General features: G+C 39.7%; 1 protein-coding gene across 1 annotated transcript in view; it reads left to right on the top strand.

The window, feature by feature from the left end:
- LOC115624998 (protein slit) overlaps positions 1–21,985 on the top strand; it is a 57,345-nt gene that overhangs the window by 28,049 nt on the left and 7,311 nt on the right. The window contains 16 exon segments of the mRNA XM_030519873.1: positions 1,668–2,531; positions 9,688–9,759; positions 10,679–10,750; positions 11,082–11,153; positions 11,234–11,377; positions 12,484–12,719; positions 14,084–14,225; positions 14,307–14,450; positions 15,718–15,933; positions 17,175–17,332; positions 17,408–17,561; positions 17,636–17,854; positions 17,918–17,989; positions 20,374–20,742; positions 20,826–20,897; positions 21,441–21,584. Coding sequence (XP_030375733.1) covers positions 2,212–2,531; positions 9,688–9,759; positions 10,679–10,750; positions 11,082–11,153; positions 11,234–11,377; positions 12,484–12,719; positions 14,084–14,225; positions 14,307–14,450; positions 15,718–15,933; positions 17,175–17,332; positions 17,408–17,561; positions 17,636–17,854; positions 17,918–17,989; positions 20,374–20,742; positions 20,826–20,897; positions 21,441–21,584 — 2,606 coding nt within the window. The 5' untranslated portion in view covers positions 1,668–2,211.

The following is a 21,985-nucleotide window of genomic DNA, read 5'->3' as shown; positions in this document are numbered from 1 at the left end:
ACACCACTCACGCGTATGCTTGTAGAAATATGGAGTGTGTCTTTAACATGTCAATTTGCAAATTAAATAACATGACAGACAGGCTAGGACGCAGTCGTGGAAAATGAAGAGTGGAAAATGGAACAGGGCAGAGTGACAAGTGCGACCACACAGAGCTTCCCGCTAAACATGGAAATACAATATACATATGTATGTATGTAGCTGTGGGGCTGGCCTAGGGTAGTTCCTACTGAATCATGCTGCCCTCCTAACAGACCACTGATTTATTTGAAATTGACGTAATTACTACTGAAATGGGATATAAATATATCAATTTATGTTCGTTTCTATATACTTGTACATTAATATCATATAAAAATCAGAGGGCTTCCCAAATATGTTGCAACCCTAAAAACAAGTTCTGAAGACAAATATGATTTTCATCTAGCCCTCGCTTAAAACGACCTCTTTTTATACGAACTCAGATTAATATGATTTACTTGAAGAAGATTCAATATGAAGTCGAACATTTTTGTAAAGAATAGTAATAGTTTAACTCAATTTTGTTGTTAGAGTATGACGCAGGAATCCATCCATAAGCCATCTGGATTAATATAAGCCATGGATTACGATATAATATGCACATTCAAAACATACTTCTACCTGTATATCAGGCGCTCTATACTCAGGATTTCGGATACAACTGACTCCATCGATGTAATCAGTGCTGGAAAGAAATTTCCAATTGCCTCTAATTGTTTGCAATTTATCTCTAAAAGAGCTTAAGGGGGAACCCTTGAATGGATAATTTGAGAAATTATGACCAACGGTTGCTTAAAAGCACAAATTATCACAATAAGACAGTATACTATGTGAAGGTGGAGGATTGTACGACCTGAATATCAATGGTGTGCAAGAGTTGTTGAAGAGAAAGGCATGGATATCGAATTATTATTTGAAAATCAAATGACAGCAAATCTGAAGAAACTGAACCTATAAATTGTTTAGCCATAGAAAAACGTCAAGAACGATTCGCATATGCTAGCAGCATGGATGTGCAAGCAAGTAAAAAATCTTAGCACGAACCGGCTTATAATTAGATTATATGCCAATGCCACTAAATGGTTCTTCTATTTTATATAAAGCTGCTTTAAGATTTTTTCGTTAAAAATATTTTCATTTTTAATAAGACTAATCTTTTAATGATAAATATTTAACATTTGGAGTAACTTTTTGTTCATTTTGAAAATACAAGTAATTGGACCCTTAAACCAGCGGAAATTAATTCAAATGACACACTTCGATAGGAAGAAGTATAGCTATGAATAGGTCGATGGAACACCTGAATTTGATTGTTGTCAAGTCGTTATTGAGCAAAGACTTCATATTTCAAGTTAGTGATAAGATATAGTACACTTTTATTAAAGCTATGTACTCTGCATTCACTTAAGCGAGTCTTTGAATTTCATTAGGCTCGTTGGATCAGGGCAGGATATATCCTTGCTACAAATTCATTATTCGAGTAATCAACCCCAGTTGGCAGGTTAAGTGAAATAAAGCACCATTGCATACGTGTATGCTCGTATCGCTGCACTAACAATTTCCTGCCAAATTCATAGTCACGCTTGCCGAATTTATAGATAATTTTTCATGATTTTCCCTCAACTGTTTTCTGTTTTCCATTTCAGATGCGCACAGCAGGTCACAGACGTCAGCACAGAGCATGATGATGATGTTGCCGACAATGATGAAGTTGCTGCCCAATCGCCGGTAACTGCTGACAGCAAAGTGCATCTCGAAGAGAGCGCGATACGAAGCCGGAGGAAAGCAAGAGGGAAAAACGCATTTCCGCCAGACAACTCGACTGGCGCTGCAACTCAGCTACCTACCTAGGCAGCAAGGCGCTCAACTACCTACCAGAGTAACGTGCATACGGTTGCTGCTGCTCGTTACTGTTAGTTGCCACTCGCTGGTTTCGCTCTGGACGCGGGCAGCTGTCAGTTGCAAGGTAGCGCGCGGGAGTGACGGCTGCAACGGAGAACGGAAAGCGGGTACGAAGCGAAAACAAAGAGTGACGAGAGGCGCGAACGAAAACGAGAAACGCGGAGCGACCGGGATCCGGTCGTCCTCAATCCTTTTGTCTCACAAATATTTATTTAAACGTGATTGCTGTTGACAAAGTGGCGTCCACCGATACTTTCAATTAGGCACGTTGCTTTTAAATGTGCCACAATGGAGGCGATGTCGACGTTGACGACAACCCTGCAACCACCGGCTCGTTGTAAAGGGGGAGGAAGAGCAGCAGGACTGTCATTACTACTGCTGCTGCTATATGGCACTGCAGTCAGGGCTGAGCCGTATGCCGGTTTCGGAAGTGGTGGCATGGCCAGCGGTCTCGGATCTGTGGGCATCCACATACCAGGCGGGGGCGTGGGAGTCATCACCGAGGCACGTTGTCCTCGCGTTTGTGCGTGCAGTGGATTAACTGTCGACTGTTCGCATCGCGGACTGACGCAGGTGCCGCGCAAGATATCCGCAGATGTGGAGAGACTGTAAGTAGCAACAAAAACAATACCAATACCAATTCCAATAATAGCAGCAATAACAATCAGGGAGACCAGGCTGCCAGCCAGGCAGCCAAGCAAAAACAATAGCGCCAGCCGGCAGGCGGCAGACGGCTGACATGGTGTGCATATTTATTTAAATAATAGAAAAAACATTAAACTACTGCAGCCAAATGCAAGAGCAACAATAACAATAACAGCAACAACAACAAGCACGGCACCAGGCAAATAAAACCCACGGCATGTCATGGCCTATCGATAGCGACAAACAAATGGCAAATGCAAACAATGTCTTCGCTTAATCTCAGTTTGTGCCGTTAGGGAAGGACGCGTGAGCGCGTCATTATCATGAGTGGGGAATATCGAGTATGGAATTTTTAAAAAGTACAAACTAAAAAACCTATAAATTAATCAAATTATGACTTCGAATACATTGAGAAATTTTATTTGCTGAATCGAATTTTTGTACACACCGTTTTAAAATTAAACCAAGTAGTATGCCATTTACTTTTTGGATACAGGATATAGAAATAGAATGATTAAACCTAAACTTGCTTGCCCTCGTAAACAAGAATTTGTTTATTATAAATTTTCTTTTTGTTAGTTTAATATGTTAAAGTAATATAAATTGTCTCAAACCATTTTGAATAGTAAGGATTCTACGAAAACTTCATTTTTCATCTTCTGCCGTAGAACGAAGCGGTATAGTAAAAAACATGCACCGAAAAAGCATGATCTTAAAAAAAATTTTCTTCGGAAAAATCATTTATTTAAAGTAACTTTTTGTTTTTGCTGCGGAATTGGCCCGCAGATTAGGCTTTAACACGACAAATTGACATTTAGTAGATATGAGACCACTCTTACAGAATTGTTAACACCGCAAGTAATTTTATGGGATTCATTTTAGCTCGTTGAGCTATGCCAGGCCCCAAGTTACTTTGTCTGAGCGATAAATATACCAATATTCTGCATTATGCATATTCACAATGATTCAAGAATTTTTAATTTTTATTGATTCTCTTGCAATAAAATGATTAATTTTAAATAATATTTTACAACTCAATCAATAATCGTTATTTTCAAGAAAAGAAAAGAAAAAAACGGATGATACAATGATGGAAATTTTGTTTCTCAAAGATAAAGCTCAAGTTTTAATCTTGACTTTTTCAGAGGGAAGATGGGCTAAATTTATATACATATGTATATTCTTCGTCAGTGAGCCAAATCAGTTTAATTTGATTTTTATAAGATTAATTTGAGCGAAAAAAACGCCAGCATGAAAATTAAAAAATCTCCACGGAATACAAATACTTACGCGTGCGACACATTTAATAAAATTTCAACTTACTTTTACTTTTGAAAATAAAATTCAAGGAATAATTATTATACTATATTATGAGTCTCAAAAATAATGATTGGCTAGTTCTAAAGTATAACTCAAACTTAATCATTATACATATTGTGAGAGAATCATTAAAAATGATCATTATTTTGTCATTTATATGATAACAATTATAATGATTACAATCCCTGGTTAAACAAAATTTGCCTCATAAAAGAAGTAAGCCTAGTCATTAATTGAGAAAGATAGCGTGAGTACCAAGACGGTCGAAAGAAACTTAAAAAGAATCCGCGAATTGCTTTATCCGATGTCCATCTCTAGTGTCCCTCTTGATGCATGCGTACATTAAATCGCCATTAAGTTTATTAATTGTCGCCGAAGGAGGCAACCAAGCCCCATAAGTGCATCACGTCAACCACTTGGGCAATTGTTGCATGTTGTTGCTGTTGGTGTTGCATATACTCGCAGTATGCATGTGGCGAGCGGCACCAAAATGCATTAAGCGGAGCGTCGTTCACGTTCACATTCACATCCACAACCACCGTCGCCCCATAAATTAACGCGCTGGCAATTAGCAAGTGTATGCAAAATGCGACTGCAGTTTTTCTACATAAATTAATAACAGATATCAGCGGCAATGACTATAGTACAACAGCAACAATAACAACAACAACAGCATAGCCCAGTTATAAGTAGTCGGCAGCAACGCGAAACGCTTGAACAGTCAAATAGCGCTCAGGGACACATTTGTTTTTATGCAAAAGCGAAAAATGAAAATAAAAATGAACAAACAAAAAACCATATCAACATGCATGGCATATTTGCATTTTAAAATAGCCACGACCACAAATACACAGAACAGACAGACAGAACAGGCCGGGCCGACCAACTTCGGGTCTGCAAAGAACAGCGACTCGCCAGTGGTGGGCCAAACTGCATCGTAGGGTGCTTCAGAATTGCTAGGAAATTTAAACAAGAAAATTTGATCAGAAACGGAAATCATTTAAGCCTTTCAGGATTCGCACAATTGAAGTAGAGATGTCTAAATGGGGTGCCACAGAACTTCGAAAGATTTCATGTTTTCAAATTTGCCCTTCAAGCCTGCTGTTAGCAACAGCTGACTGACTATGAAGTAGTTTAACAGACTCAATAGGGTTGCCAGCGCACATATTTTCATATTTATTTTTCTTTTCTTGTTCACAATTTTAGTAAAATAGCTACATACCTAAAAATTTATTAAATAATTTTTTAAAGAATTAAACGTCACTCGCATTACTAATTTATAAAATCATCAACATAAACTTTAAAGTTATTTTCCGTAAAGCTATGCAATTCAAGTGACAGCCCTGTTATGCACTACATTTGTATCAACGGACCCGAACACTCAGCGACACACAATTTGGCCAAGTTTGTTAAATTAATACACAGTTGTTGTATTTTCTATTTGGGCCCAGTGGGCCTCTCTATTGTTGTTTTGGATGCTGTGTGTGAATCCTAGTATTTTAACTATTTATTAATTTTGTTATTAAATAATATTTATATTAGATCTGCAAAATATTTTTGATACAGATTGTTCAGAAAATCTATAACGTTTATATTCCAATGATTTTTTTTATGCGGAAAAAGGTCGTTGTTAGTTGAAAACCCAAAAGAGATATCTATGGCACTCAAACAATTAACTTAATTGAAGGTAGGTAGGTTAATTGAATCACTTTGGTACACTGATATGGGTTATTTCGGGCTTTCCTTTTTGAAATCGATGATTTACGGATTTAGAATTTCTGTTTACAAACATTACCAAAGCATTCATTTAAAATAAAAAGGTATATTATTTCTGTGCAAAGTATAACAGGCAGGAAGCACCTCCAACCCAGCATCTTAATCAGCATGTCTGGATGAGTGCCTAGATTTCGGAAACGGCAAGTAAACTCCAGGCGTTATTTAATTTTTTTATTTGTTCCCTCTTTCCCCGCTATAGAATTTTGCAATTTATTCCGTTAAGTTTTATAGTGTACGTGTGTCATATTTTTGACGTTGTTTAGCCAATAAATTTTCTTAGAAATCTTTGGGGAAAGGGAAATAGGATGGAAAACTTCTGCCAAGGCTTTCAAAAGCCTCCAGTCGACATGTTGACGCGTGAGTAGTTTTTCTTTTGAATTGATGCTGTTTTTCAGCAGTAAACCAAATAAATCTGTACAGCATCTATATAGTTATGAGAAACATGAACATAATTCAACGAATACACTTATAGAAAGGTGAATATGTGCCATGGAACATGTATTGCTGTGCCAGCTCACAGATATTTCAATCATCAACCAAAAGATCATGTCTATATACATATACATATGTATATAGATTCCGTTTAAACCGAAATTTATAATTTATCTTCTAATGAATAAATACGAGTATAAACGCACTAGTCATGAGACCTGAATGCAGTAATAGGCAAATATTCTTACCACACGGCGAGAAACTTTCTCTTGTATAAGTCTTATTTGCTTATAATTTATGTTCGTTGGGGAACAATTTGAGGAGTCTGCTTCAAAACAGAATAAATTATTAATTATTGGCTATAAATTTCATTCGTCAACGTGCTTGTGATGAAAGCATGCTCTGCGACACCCTGTTTCATTGCAAACTATTACATCAAATATTTAGCTATTGGCAGACATGCTTAAACAGCTACAACAACAATACAATGCCATGTAAACTAGAGAGCACAAATTGTGCCTAGCCCCTGGTTGCCATTTAATTACACACAGAACGGAGGAGGAGGGGAACGTGACGGGACCGGACAGGACAGGACAGGAAGGTGGCTACTGGCCACCCACACAGTAAATTCAATTGACACGACAACATTTTTGCATATATTGTAATTTGTGAACCCGAGCGCCCCCAGTTAACCTAACCTAGCCTGGCCTAACCCAACCTAACCCTTTTCGCACCTAAGCCAAACCCAACCTAAACAAGCAACACGCCCTCTCACAACTTTTGCCTTTTTGCAAAGCCAGATGATGATGAAGAAGAAGTAAAGGCAAAGGTGAGCCTAATTTATAGCTGCCAGCAACTCTAAGCAGCTGCTGGTGCCACACACACAAATACACAAACACACACACACACACACACAAACACACCACACATCAAAGCCAGCAACGAAGCAAACACCCAGCAGAGAGCTGCTCAAGCCGAAATCTAATTGGCCAAAAACAACAAAAGACGAACAACGAAAAGCTTAGCCAAATTTTCGTATGCTGTGTGCCATGATTTAATGAAGTTAAATGTTTAATTATAACACACGAACAACAGAAATGAACAAAAATTATACAAATTATGCTTAAAGCCGTTTTGATGGCAGAGGCAGCTTGAAAAATGCCAGGCAATTAAAAACTTTTGTTTAAAATTTGACGCAGTGTCGTATCAAATGTTCGAATGCCCGATGTAATCAGTTAAATCTAAGAGATGCCCACATCGCTCGACCATAAATATATGTATAGTATACCTAAAGTTCATTACAAATATTATATGGTGTCTTTATGTGTAGATACACATACCTACTGCATACTACATACATATGTACATACATATTTACGAAACTAAAGGTTGCCCGGACCCAAGCCAACATCAGCGCAGACGGAGACTACAGAGACTGGCAAACTGGCAACTCGATGCGATGCGAGATTCATTAAGGCTTAAGCTGGAAATATCTCTAAAGTCTAGACGCGGCAGCTGAAGGCCTTATTGGCAGCAGTTCAGCATTTCGTACAGTAAAAATCGCTTAAGAGGAATTAAATGTACTTCCAATTCATGCAATACATCTCACTTTATACTTGTTCCTCTTTTTTCCATCCGTATTCGCAACCCACAAACTATGAAATTATTTAGAAGAGCAGACAAGTTGTTCACACAAATAACTAAAAGTTTTATTCTCTCGATTTATTGTGCATAAGACAAGAGCTGTGAATTAGCGATTGAAACAGGACACTTTTCAATGAAAGGTAGAGTTAAATGTACTTGTATATATAGTATATAGTCGCTATCGCGTGAATCTGTCCAAAAACCATTCTTATTATTTGCCCTTTGGAGTCTAAATTGGGACCCGCACAGTCGCTTGCCACCTTATAGATCTAGACTAACATTAATAGATCTAACTTTTTACTACATCACCGTAGAATTCAGGAGTCGCCCTCCTTCACAAACTTCTTGTCGATGATATAGACTTCCTTTTCCTTCTTGGTCTCGTGGACTTGGCAGTTCTCTTGAGATTTATTTGTGCATTTCTACCAATCGATGGCCAATTTGTAGATCTTACTTTGCCTTACATCAACCTTTTCGTTGTGCTCCAATTATAATCTTTTTTGCTGACAACATATTCTTCGTACACTTCATTAAGACTATTTCATTAACATACCTGCACCTTGATTCAGACAATCTCTAATCCTATCTTACTCCACTACTCAGTAATATATTAAATTTTTTTGTATATTTTTAAGTTTTGCTGTTATTATTATTTTATGTTTATATTGTTTTTTCTTTCTTTTGCAAACTAACTATAAACAAATAAATCTCTGAATGTATGTACGATTGGAATGTTGGAAACAACTTCCCCTAATTAATATGCCCAACTTTAGCTTAAGTGACGTGAGCGCATTTTTAAGATTAGTTTAAATTATTTTTTATTGTATTGTATTGTATTCTTCCGCCACACCATTAAATGATAAACTAATTTTTTGACACAAAGTTTGTGCGAATTTTTAATTAAACCCCAGAATAAGAACGATTATATTTTAACGGTGCTTAGACTCTTACGCGAATTCGATTGTGTTTATTTTATTATTATTATTGTCTAGTGCGACAAGAAAAATTCGTATAAATTAATGCACTAGTCATAAAAACATTCAATTTTCATTTTGAATTTTTCAAATTTAATAACCATACTTATTATAGGTTTATAAAATGTAGAGTTTAATTTAATAGATTATTTAATATTTCGAACATTTTATATTGTAAGTTAATTATTTTTTAAGATCAAATTGAATTCTTCCCTAAATCGCCAAAACACATCGCAACAGACTTTTTACATTTTGAATGAAACTAAAAAGAACCGAAACCAAAACCGTTTAACCAATTTTTACTGTACTACTCTACCTGTTGACTGCCAACCTTACTCAAAGAAGCTTAGTTGTTGTTGTTGTTGTTGTTGGTGCTGCTGCTGCTTTGTTGTCGTTGTGGACGTGCACGCTACGCATGCGCACACGGTCGATTGCTCGCTCACTTGGGCACTCTTCTTGCCACTCGTTCATTTCATTGTATCTTTAACGTTGCATTTCATTGTTATGACATATACAGGTAACAAATTTTCTGTGCATTTCTGTGTGTGCATCTCTCTCTCCTTCCCATTCGGACTGTGCGACTGACTGTCTGCGCCACGAAACGAGTTCTTCCTGCCTGTACCCTTGTGCCTGCCTGCCGGGTTGCTGGCATCTTGTATGATTTAATATCATATTTTTTGTTATCAGACAAAAGGCTGCGTTTCAACAGCAACAACAGAAACATCAACATCCACCTTTGGGCCTCATCCTACAGCTGCACATGCGCATGCGCATCATTTGTAGACGCGTATCTTTAGGATTGCGCATGGTTGTTGCTGGTAGTTGTTGTTGTTGTTGCTTGTCTTACATGCAATTAAAAAAGTTATCGCTGCACACATGGTCTTGATTAGCAGCTACTTGGGTTGCAACATAATTATGTACAAACTGCCATTCCTAATCAGTTAACTCTTATCTGTTTATTATTTCTTTGCAGCGATTTGCAGGGCAATAACTTAACGGTGATATATGAGACGGATTTCCAGCGCTTGACCAAGTTGCGCATGCTGTAAGTATAAACCTGGGAAATATGGAGTCGAGCTATAACTTTGTTAATGACTCGTCTGCTTCCCCGTACATGGTATGTGGGCTACAAGTTTGAGGTTTCAGGTTGTTGCGCATTGATAAACGATTCATAAAATGGTGACAATGTGTTAAAGATTGGAGACACTATGAACTGTTCGATAAACTATGAATGTTTATGATAAAACCAACCAATATAACCGAACTATTTCAGACCGTGATGAACATGAAATGATATGAATTATGCATACAAATAAAAAAGCAGTTATGACCATTTGTGTTTGTCTCTTCTAGACTAACCTAAAGAGAATTAATAATTATTTCCCCAAAAAACTCATTAGTTAATACAGTGAAAACTCCCTTAATGGACACCTCTTTTATCCGGACACTCTCTTCGGCGGACACTTTTTCTAAAACATTCGATCGGTGTATAAAGTATTTAAGTATCCCCTTAAGTAGACACTCCCCTTGGGCGGACAAAAATTGGCTAACCGTGAGTGTTAGGCCAAGAGAGTTTTAACTGTATTTAGAATTTAGAAAGACAAACTTGGTCTCAGATCAATCTTACTACTACTACATATTACATATAAACTTCTCTTTGAGTTTAAAGCTTCACACTCTATCTATATTTTCTCTCCCACTACATACATACAACTAAAAAATCCAGCTATAACCATTTATGTGTTTGTCTCTATTGTAGACTAATCTAACTGAGATAATTAATAATTATTTCTCCAAAAAAACCTTTTAGTAAATACATACTGTAGTTAATATTTGAAATTTAGAAAGAGAAAATTGGTTTCAGATCAATCTTACGAGTACTGCATATAAAGTCATCAAATATTTGCCTCTTCTTTGAGCTTAAAGTTTCATACTCTATCAATATTTTCTCTCCCATTGCGCAGGCAACTCACGGATAACCAAATACACACCATAGAGAAGAATGCCCTGCAGGATTTGGTTTCTCTCGAGCGATTGTAAGTACAGGTTCCACTGCAGCCAATCGAATGACTTGCGTGCCTCATTCTAGTGCATGAACAATTTATAACTAACTCACTTTGTACTAACAAGATTTTACTGCTCTTTATCAACAAGTTTAGATTTATAGCTAGCTAGCCTGCAAAAAAAAAAAAAAAAAACACAACTTGATTTCGTATTCTAGCTGCATTTGATTTTTGCGTTTAACTTTGTATCTTTTTCTCGTTTCGTTTTATGCATATCTCTTTTGCGTTTCGTTTCAAACACTGTTCCTCTAATATGCTCGTACACAACCAACAAAAACACACAAAAAACATTTGACTTTATCAGACGCCTAAACAACAATCGACTAAAGGCAATACCTGAAAACTTTGTGACAAGTTCAGCGAGTCTTTTGCGATTGTAAGTAGACAAAGTAGCTAAGTAGCTGTAGCTGATGCCAAGAATTGGAACCCAGCCACTAACACACAACCCCATTGCAGAGACATCTCGCACAATGCCATCTCGACGGTGGGCAGACGCGTCTTCAAGGGCGCCCAATCCTTGCGCAGCCTGCAATTGGACAACAATCAAATCACATGTATGGATGAGCATGCCTTCAAGGGTCTTACTGAGCTGGAAATACTGTAAGTACAAATGGCAAACAAAGCTCCACTACATGCAGAGAAAAAATATTCCAATAATTATTTATAGTATGTATTAAAAAAGTTGTATACTAAGTAAAAAGAGTCAGGACCCAAGCAAATATTACTCTGAAATCGAACGGGTGTTACGATAGGGATACATTGGAAACATAAAAAATGTTGCAGAAGGTTTTTGATTAAGAAGAGGTAAAACGTTAATGACGAACCACATACACACGACCAAGAACGTCATCTGGCAAAGAAGAAGTTAAGCAAATCCATGAGAAAGTGCTCCAAAATCGTCGAATAACAACTAGAGACATTTCTAGTGGATTAATCAACACACTTTTAAAAGAACTGTTGTGTTACGTAAATCTTATTTCTGGCTATTTAATAAGTTGAAAAGACCACAATGGAAGAACGTTCTGAAGGATATTCCAGAAAAGGACTTTTTGCACTGCTTCGATATTAATCAATGAAGATATTTTAAGAGTTTTAATAAATAGTGCGGGCTACATATTTGGAGCCAGGACAGATCCCATGTTATAGGTTCATATATGAACGATCGATCGTCTAGCCATAGACGAGTTAATAACGCCATGGGTGTCCATATAAAGACCGAAAAGTTTAAATTATTAAACAGATCAAGTTTATTACAAATCATATACAAATCATATAGCTTACATTTTTCATCTAGCTTCCATAACATCGGTCATCGTGAAAATCACTCTTATTAAAATAACTCTTGTGTTTATTAAGATATTGAACATACATACATATACCTTTTTTTTAAAGTGCTCAATTGTAATAAAATAGTTTCTAGCTAGAAAAATCTGAAAATTAAATGAAATGGCTAAATGAGTGTATAGGTGCTCCGATTTACAGGTACTTGTATATAAAAGGGTTTTATGCTACCCTCCAATTCTGTTGGCAATAAGCTCGTGCTATAGTAACGTTTCGAAATCGCTGGAAATGAATTAACATAGAAATTAACCTTTTTTTAGGTCATTAATTTCCATAATATTTAAAATCATGATGCGACATGTGAGAATTTTTTGCGAAGTGTACTTACATGCCCATCCCCCTCTTTTCTCATCTCTCCCCTGCAGCACGCTGAATAACAACAATTTGACCGCTCTGCCGCACAATGCCTTCAGCGGCTTGAACAGGCTTCGCGCGCTGCGCCTCTCCGACAATCCGTTCGCGTGTGATTGCCATTTATCCTGGCTGTCTCGCTTCCTACGCAACGCGCCGCGCCTTGCTCCGTACACGCGCTGCCAGTCGCCGTCGCAGCTTAAGGGCCAAAACGTGGCGGACCTGCACGATCAAGAGTTCAAATGTTCAGGTATGGCTATGACTACGTGTTGACTATGTGGGGCTATAATATGAGTTGTAGGCAACGCCAAAATTGGCAAATGGCTAAATAGCTAGAGGCCTGGCCCAAAAGACTCTGCCAGCGATCCTAGTTAATGCATCAGGCAACATCTACACTGCGCTACACGAAATTAATTAGTTTTATATGCCATGCGGTCAGGGACCCAAACAAAGCATTGTAAATCATAAGCAGTCATGTGACACGCCCCCAACAGTGCCTGCCGCCCACAAGCAACAGCAGCAACTACAACAAGCGAAGCAGTTGGGGCAGCGCGGCGTGTGTTTGCCAAAACGTTTAACGCCATCGATGTTGTTGTTATTATTGCTGTATCCATTGTTGTTGCTATTGTTGTAGTTGCTGTTTGCATCGCATGCAGATGCTTAGCGCTGCGGGCCAACCGATTGAAAGCATGAAGTGAGCGCGCATTGAAGCGGAAAATGCGCGCTAAGCGAAACTCTGAAATGCTCGTAAGTAGAAAGCGATGAGATTTCCACAGGCGAACTCCAAATACCCTTGCTAACTCCGACTGTTGATAATTCCAAACGATTTCGATTAATGGTTGGTAAGCTTGTGTGTTTAAGATTTCAGAAATACTACACTTCATCTTGAAAGAAGGGCTATTACGAAGTTTGTTTGAAGAGTCGTTTGATTTAAGACGACATTTGAACTAAGACGACTACAAGAAACCAGACAACCAATTTGGGTCGGGAACTCACTCAATGATGACGAGCTTAGCTCTATAGATGAAATCGGAACAAAATCGTTTCAAAGAGTTTGTAAAGAGCTAGTAATGTGAAAAATATTTATTTTCCCACATTTCCGCGTAGTTTTGAAAAGGCAATAGACAATTTGGACACTCTAAACTACTGCTCAAATAAAAAGGATTTCTTTTAATCTTGGAGAATGACAGTTTGGAAAGGCTGCCCTTATTCGGACCAGGTGAAGAGAGTAGTTGTTAAGTGAGATCCTTAGGTTACAAATGTCGGGTGAAACCAGTAAGACGGATTCGGAAAGGGTATATTAACGAGCAGAAGCTGCAATTGGAGTTGGAGTTGTTGGAGCTTAGCTGCTTGGTGCTTGGTGCTTGTTTGACTTTCGTTTTATGCCAAATGCTATGAAATTATGTGGGTAAACATTTATGACCAGCGGCATCTGTTGATGGCGCAGCTTGTGCTTCAGTTGTTGCCTTGGATCATTTTCTACAAAGGCCGTGTGGCTGTGTAAAATCAGAGCCATAGCCTCGTTACTTCAGCTACCGACTGACGCGTCGACTCCTGCACTTGCCACATGCTGCATGCTGCTTGCTACATAATCCACACTCCACACTTTTGCAGGCCTGACCGAGCATGCGCCCATGGAATGCGGCGTGGAGAACAGTTGCCCACACCCATGCCGCTGCGCCGATGGTATTGTTGATTGTCGTGAGAAGAGCCTAACCAGTGTGCCCAGCACGCTGCCCGACGACACCACAGAGCTGTAAGTAGTGCTCCTAGTTTAGTTTAATGAGAGGCGTGTCATATAGATTTACTCACATCTTGTGTTCTTCCCGCTCTGCAGACGCCTCGAGCAGAACTTTATTACAGAGCTGCCACCGAAATCATTTTCAAACTTTCGACGACTGCGACGCATTGATCTGTCCAACAACAACATTTCGCGTATAGCCCACGACGCACTGAGCGGCTTAAAGCAGCTAACCACACTGTAAGTAGCTTCAAGTACAGGTATCTATGAATACATATAGCACATATACATACATATATATGTACATATATATACTATATAGATGTGTGTAACATCGAGTAGCAGCAGCCCTGCGGGCAGCAACAAGTAGGGCGTCGAAAAGGGCGGCAGCCATGTGGCTGCCTTTGGTGCCACTTCTGTTGCGGCTGCTGGGCAACAAAATGTGCAGTCAGTTGAGTGACGGACTGAGTGACTTTACCTGGCGGCAGGTCTACGGGCCTGGACAGCCCGCAACGTAACTTGTGTTGCTAATCGGCCTACGTTAAGCGTTGGCAACACCGCAAGGCATCAGCTTACCTCTGTCCCTGCCTCCTCCACCCCTTTCTCACACTCACACATGAGCAAAGGCTGCCACAGGCCAAGTGTGCACATTAGAGTTGTCGAATCAGGTTCCTTTTTAGCGAACTAGTCTTTTTCACACATCCTCTTCATGTGTGACACATCAGACAAAAACTTTGATAATACTACTACTTATTTCAATTTATTTACAAGTAAATGCTTAAAACTGCTGATTAGTTTAGAAAAAAGTCTCAATCCTGAGACCTTCCAGCGAGAGAACACATTGCTCTAAAACAGTTGAACCACTGATAGCAACGGTTCCTTTTTAGCGAACTTGTCTTTTTAACACATGAAGATATTCGACACATATTAGACAAAAGCTTTGATAATACTAGTACATAGTATATGTATGAATTTTCTTGACTCTTTTATTTCAATTTATTTAAAAGTGAATGCTTAAAACTTCTTCTTAGTTTAGAAAACTATGTCTCGGTCATAAGACCTTTTAAACGAGAGAAAAGATTTCCATAAAACAGCTCATTAAATGATAGCAACGAGGTTATGAAGTATTTCGATCTCCTGAATCTAATGTGTTCGCCTGTTAAGAATGATCTTAATTGATTTCAACCGCACCTCCAACAATCCTGCTGGTTCCAGGCCATTTAGTTTATTCCAATAGCCGCCTTCTGGAACTAGAACCAGGGACAAACTGCCGCAACTCTTCTGCAAATGAGTGAGTGAATAAGTGTGTGCCAAACCAGTTAATGCCGCCATCGCCGCCGCCTCCGCCGCATCGCATTTACAGCTATTGGCCACAAGCCCACAAACAGAACACGAACAGCAACGAGTACAAACAACGCCAACGTTGAGCACTTTGTTTTGGGTCGTTTGTCGTTTTTTAACATTCGTTTCTCGGCCCATGGGCTCTGTTTTTCTTTTGCATTTGCAGTGTTCTGTATGGCAATAAAATAAAGGATTTACCCTCGGGCGTATTCAAAGGACTCACCTCGCTGCAGTTGCTGCTGTTGAATGCCAACGAGATCTCGTGCATACGCAAGGATGCCTTTCGCGACCTGCATAACCTCAGTCTGCTATCGCTCTACGACAACAATATCCAGTCGCTGGCTAATGGCACATTCGACGCTATGAAGAGCATACAAACGCTGTAAGTACATGCCCCGCCCCACTTTCCACGCCCCCCTCGCACTTGAGAGTGTGTAAGGCAGACTCCAACATGCCTGCTTGGCCTGCCTTCCAAGCGACAACTTCAATGGAGCAGGCACTTAGGTGTTAAACCTCTGAAGTGCATTTAGTAGTTGCTTTGACTCTACTCCCTGTGTTGTTGGTTTTGTTGTTGTTGTCGTCGTCGCCGTACCGCGGTGACATTTGTTTAGCAGTAGTAGCAACAACGGCAGGCAGTAAGCAATTGTGGGTTTATTTCTTCTACGAGTATATCGGCTGTGAACCGTAAAAGGGCATGTGAACAAAAGATGAAGAGAAATCATGAAAAGCGCTCTGCTGGACTCCATTGACGTCGATAAATGTGCGACCGGCGGCCTTTAAGTGATGTGGAGATGTTTTTCAAGAAATTGACGGTATTAAGATAGTATTTACCTGGCAGGGTTCCCAAGCATGGCTTAAATTCACGATACAAGATTTTAAACCCGGTATAAAAATTTAAAAACGATCTTTCAGTGTAGCATATACGAGATTCCTCCAAAGTTGAGTTATGAAAGAAATTATTGGCAACACCTTTAACAAACTGCATTAACAATACAAATAGCTTTACATCTATAAATCTAGGCAACAGGGGTGATTCATAAAAATGTATTGGAATTTAAAAATTGATCTCATGCGCGAAATAGACTTTCGAACTATAAATAAATAACATGCAGTCCAATGAGTAATATTTGAAGACCCTTGAATGGCTTCAATTTGTATATCCTTTAGCCGCAAACTAAAAATATGTTTCTGAAAATTATATAACAGACAGAAGGCAGCATCTCCGATCGGCTCAAGTATTATTATTCAGCATCACAAGACAAATTGACCTATCAATCGGTCCGTCTGCATGAACGCCTTGCTTCCGGAAATGGCAAAGCCCACATTGACCAAACTTTAGTTCTCAGGCACCACGATATTTTGTAAAATTCTATCCTCTTTATAAAAAACTTTGGAATATGCTGGCATATTGAACGCATTGGTGCCGTAGAGGCGACAACTCTATTCAGGGCTTTTAAATAGTTTGCAAACAATAACAAAAACATTGTCAACCACAATGCACAGGCTGAGGCGGTTCCTGCACTTTTAAGACGTCTCAAGTCGCCGCTTGTGCCATCTACATGCTTTCAACTGCAGGCTCAATGCTACTTTCTTGCTTTCTTTCCATTTACTACGCACACATAGACATTTGGCCAAGAATCCTTTCATTTGTGACTGCAATCTGCGCTGGCTGGCCGACTATTTGCACAAAAATCCCATAGAGACAAGTGGAGCACGCTGTGAGTCACCCAAGCGGATGCATCGCCGGCGCATTGAATCGTTGCGCGATGAGAAATTTAAATGTAAGTACGAGCAGGACAACAGCAAAATATGTCTTAGTTTACGACCCGCACCCTCTATCTCCAACCACCCATCAGGTTCGTGGGATGAGCTGCGTATGAAACTCTCCGGCGAATGTCGCATGGACACCGAATGCCCATCCATGTGCCATTGCGAGGGAACGACAGTCGATTGTGCGGGCCGCGGCCTCAAGGAAATTCCACGGGACATTCCGTTGCATACCACAGAGCTGTAAGTGGAGTGAACCATACTCGTTCCTGCCAGCCTTAAAGCATACCTAACACGTCCTCTTTACCCTTTCTTAGTCTGCTGAATGACAACGAGCTGGGCCGAATTAACTCGGATGGGCTCTTCGGGCGATTGCCCCACCTGGTTAAGTTGGAAATGAAGCGGAATCAGCTAACGGGAATAGAGCCCAATGCTTTCGAAGGCGCCTCACGCATACAGGACTTGCAGTTGGGTGAGAACAAGATTAAGGAGATATCGAACAAGATGTTCCTCGGATTGCATCAACTCAAGACTCTGTAAGTAAGACGACATCGCCCAAAGCCCCAGCTAAACTAATTCGTTAATACCTTGCGTTGCAGCAATCTTTACGACAATCAAATTTCATGCGTTATGCCCGGTTCATTCGAACATCTCAACTCGCTGACGTCTTTGTAAGTATATCTTCAATAGGTACTAGTACGTGTATACAAGTAGTATACGCAGTACTAAGAAGTGCTGCTGCATAACAATTAGAACTGTGCCAGGGCATCATCATTCATTCACTCATTCATTCACTTCAATAGATAAATGATTTAGCTTAAGCATTAATTGCCTGGCTTGCTGCAGCCAGCTACCCTCCCTACTCTCAGTCCTATCAAGCACATAAAATGGGGTTAATGGTTTTGATTGTTCTTTAGTTGAACTTCGTCTGCGCCGGATCGTGTGCTCGTATGCTCGTTCGACATCAAAACAGAAGGCATTTCTTCCTTCCTTTTCTTCAGCGGTTTCATCGTCCACATCTTCAAGTAAATCAGTTTTTCATTTCATGCCACCAAAAGCACAGCAAACTATTGTATATAATTCAATTGAACTCCAATTTATAGCATGCCTTGGTGCATGCTGCGATAACAGCAGCAGCCGTTACTGTATGCCTGCCTGCCTGCCCGTTTGTCTGTCTGTCTGTCTGTCTGTCCGTCTGTATGTCTGCCCCTCATCCATCCCTCCATCTCCATGTCCACGTCCATGTGTATGTGTGTGTATGTGTGTGTGGCCCATTTGCTGTACACGAGCTTGTAAATCAACCCCCAGCGCCGCTTCATTACCCCACCTCCTCTGTTTGTTTGCTTCAGAAGCAGTCTGTGCGCCTTCGATGATTCAATTAATTAAAATTGAGTTCAATAAAGAGCGCAAAACCATATACGAGTACGCACTGGCTCGTTAGTGTTTCATATGTGCGTCGAGGTGTTGTGGTCTAGAGCAGTCTTTTGTTCATGCCTTTCTAAAATTATTTTAAAATTAATTTAAGTAGCTAATAAATAGCATCAACGAAACCTAATGAAAGGTGCTAACAACCAACGACCAACGAACTACGAACTACGTGTAGGTAGGTGGGTGGGTGTTTCATCGAAGCTGACTGACAGATGTGGATCTGTTCCAGTGTTGGGTTGGGCAACAACGACATTCCGGACTCGTCTGTTGCACAATGCACGCTGATAACAGGACAAAGCAATGCTGCTTATTAAATTAGTCTGGAATCTGGTGCATGTTTAGCACATCGATGTAATTTGAGTGCCATTGTTTCGCTTCTCATCAGACAGAGAGACAGAGTGTCTGATGCGGAAACCAGTCAAGTATACATATATTGTTTCGCCAGATCCCAAAATTGCATGTTGGGTGTGTGCAAAATATTCCCAAAAACCACATTCTTTACATTCGTTTTTAAAAATGTTTAAACAAATATGAAGGATTTAGGAATTCATTTGCTGTTTTAAACTCTCTCTCAATTGCTTCGTGTTCAGCGATTTGCGATTTATGATTTATGATTGCCGTTTGTTGATTTGTCTCTGCTGACCGCTTATGATGATTATTTGATAAAAATCCTGTGATTTTAATATTTTTTGGGAACTACTCACACAGCTATCAGTGAAAACAGCAATCGCAATCTACGAATCATACAATATTCACAATTGTTTTGTTGTGATCGCGATTGGAATTTTTTTTCTAAACGCAATCACAAATCATCAATCTTAAATAGTACTGTAGTAGTACTGTTTTATGGTTGAACTTAATACGTTGAGTATTACAAAATGGTCCAAAATACCTAGATACGTTCAGCATCTTCGACGCCAACAAGTATACATACATACATATATATTATTGGCGTACATATTGAGGCAAAAAGATCTAAACATGTCCGTTCGTCTATATAAGTATCTGGATTTCGGAAAGCGGTGCAGTGCAGCCTCTTCCCATCCCTAGACAGTAGTTCGTCAATACTGTCCAGAATACATAGGAAAATTGAGATAATTCGAACTCTATTTAAATTTCTTTGGTTAATCGTAATAAGAATTAGGGACGGGACAATTCTACGCTCTCAAGTTGCAGTTATAGTTATTTTCTTCTTCTTTAAAACGCAGCCGATAAAGTTTTTGTGGGTATAGAGTATTTCATTTTTCAAGAGCAACTAATCTGTAAAATATACACAAATTGTGAAACGGTTCCGTACTACTTTCCGGACTGTGTCCAGGCGGACAGACATCATCTCATCTGCAAGCTTCAAAGAATTATTCTTTATCTCTAGGTAAAGGGTACAAAGAACTATTAAGGCGGGTCATTTGTATTACTCAGTCGTGGTTAAATTTAATTGAATGTATGCTGAGCTTAATGCACGTCATCGACATTGAATTTCAACTGAATTTTCGCTGGAACGGCGGGCAGCGAATGTTGCCCAAAGTAGTGAAAGACATCGTTGTACATATATAGACAAGCTTACAACTAATTGAAATATATAGCCCTAACCAACATGTATTTACCCTCACTTTATGGCCGCACACAGAAATCTCGCCTCGAATCCATTCAATTGCAATTGTCATTTGGCCTGGTTCGCCGACTGGTTACGTAAAAAGTCGTTGAACGGTGGCTCTGCACGTTGCGCTGCCCCGGCCAAGGTACGTGATGTGCAAATCAAGGACCTGCCCCACAACGAATTTAAATGCAGCAGCGAGAACAGCGAGGGCTGCCTGGGCGATGGCTATTGTCCTCCATCCTGCACGTGCACCGGCACCGTGGTGCGCTGCTCGCGCAATCAATTGAAGGAAATACCACGGGGCATTCCCGCAGAAACGTCCGAGCTGTATCTGGAGTCCAATGAAATCGAGCAAATACACTACGAGCGCATCAGGCATCTGCGGGCGCTAACTCGACTGTAAGTGTAAAGGGAGAGAAGGAAGGAAGGGAGGGTAAAGGCTTGCCATAATACATAAATAATTCTTCTATTATTTCCTACAGCGATCTCAGCAACAACCAAATCACCATATTGTCCAATTACACCTTTGCCAATCTGACCAAGCTATCGACGCTGTAAGTAGCACGTCTATCATGTCTAACGGTTTTAATGACTTTTTAATTACCAACTGCAATAAGCGGCAGAGGCAGAGGCAACGGCAAAGGCAAAGAAAAAGGCAAAAACAGCAACAACAACAGCAACAGCAATGCAACAAAATCGAAGGGTCGTCAAGCGGCAGGCTTGACACAATTTTACGGCAATCGCAATGTTGCCTGCTCTGCTCTGGCCTGCTCTGGCCTGGCCTGGTCTGGTCTGGGCGAGTGGCCAACGACACGTAAGAGCAGGCGCAGGCCAAATGCGCGTTACGGCACGAAATTCATTCGAAACGAAAAGTCGTGACTCGTGTTTAAGCATAAGTCGGCAACGCTATAGCTTCTTGGTGTTGTTGCTGTTGCTGTTCCTGTTGTTATTGTTGTTGTTGTTGGACTTGCCGTGTGTGCGCTATCCGCAATCAAAGCTGTGCCGTTTCTTTTTTCTCGCTGCCTGCCATTTTGCAATTACTTTCATTTCTTCATCATCATCAGTACATGTTTTTTTTTTCTCTTCTTTCTATGCAGCATCATTTCCTACAACAAGCTGCAATGTCTGCAGCGTCATGCGTTGTCTGGTCTAAACAATTTGCGCGTGCTCTCCTTGCACGGCAATCGCATATCCATGCTGCCGGAAGGCTCCTTCGAGGATCTCAAGTCGTTGACACACATGTAAGTGCAAACACAGTTGTACAAGTCATTGACATTCCCAATCGTTGTCACCCTAACCCTCTTCTATACCATATAATTTATGGTATATAGTATGTAATCTTGGAACCTTAACCCTAGATGAGTTCAAAATCTTGGTGGTACAAGAAAGATGGGATATTTCGAAATTTCATTTAAACAACCCTTAAATAAATAAAAGGAGAAAATGTTCAGGATCCATAGAGGTTCCTTCATTCAAATCGCAATAAATATCATTATGGATAGATATTATTTAAATTTGATTTAATATCAATTCTGAAAGTATGTTTCTTATTCGGTGCAGTCGATATCGTATATATGGTATATATTCTTGGAACCTAACCCCTAGATGAGTAAAAAACAAGATGGGAAAATACGTATAGAAT

This window comes from Scaptodrosophila lebanonensis, unplaced genomic scaffold (assembly GCF_003285725.1).
Source record: "Scaptodrosophila lebanonensis strain 11010-0011.00,11010-0021.00 unplaced genomic scaffold, SlebRS2 tig00000061-arrow-pilon, whole genome shotgun sequence".
NCBI lineage: Eukaryota > Metazoa > Arthropoda > Insecta > Diptera > Drosophilidae > Scaptodrosophila > Scaptodrosophila lebanonensis.
Note: the sequence above shows the minus strand (reverse complement) of the source record. Positions and strands in the feature narration are given on the sequence as shown.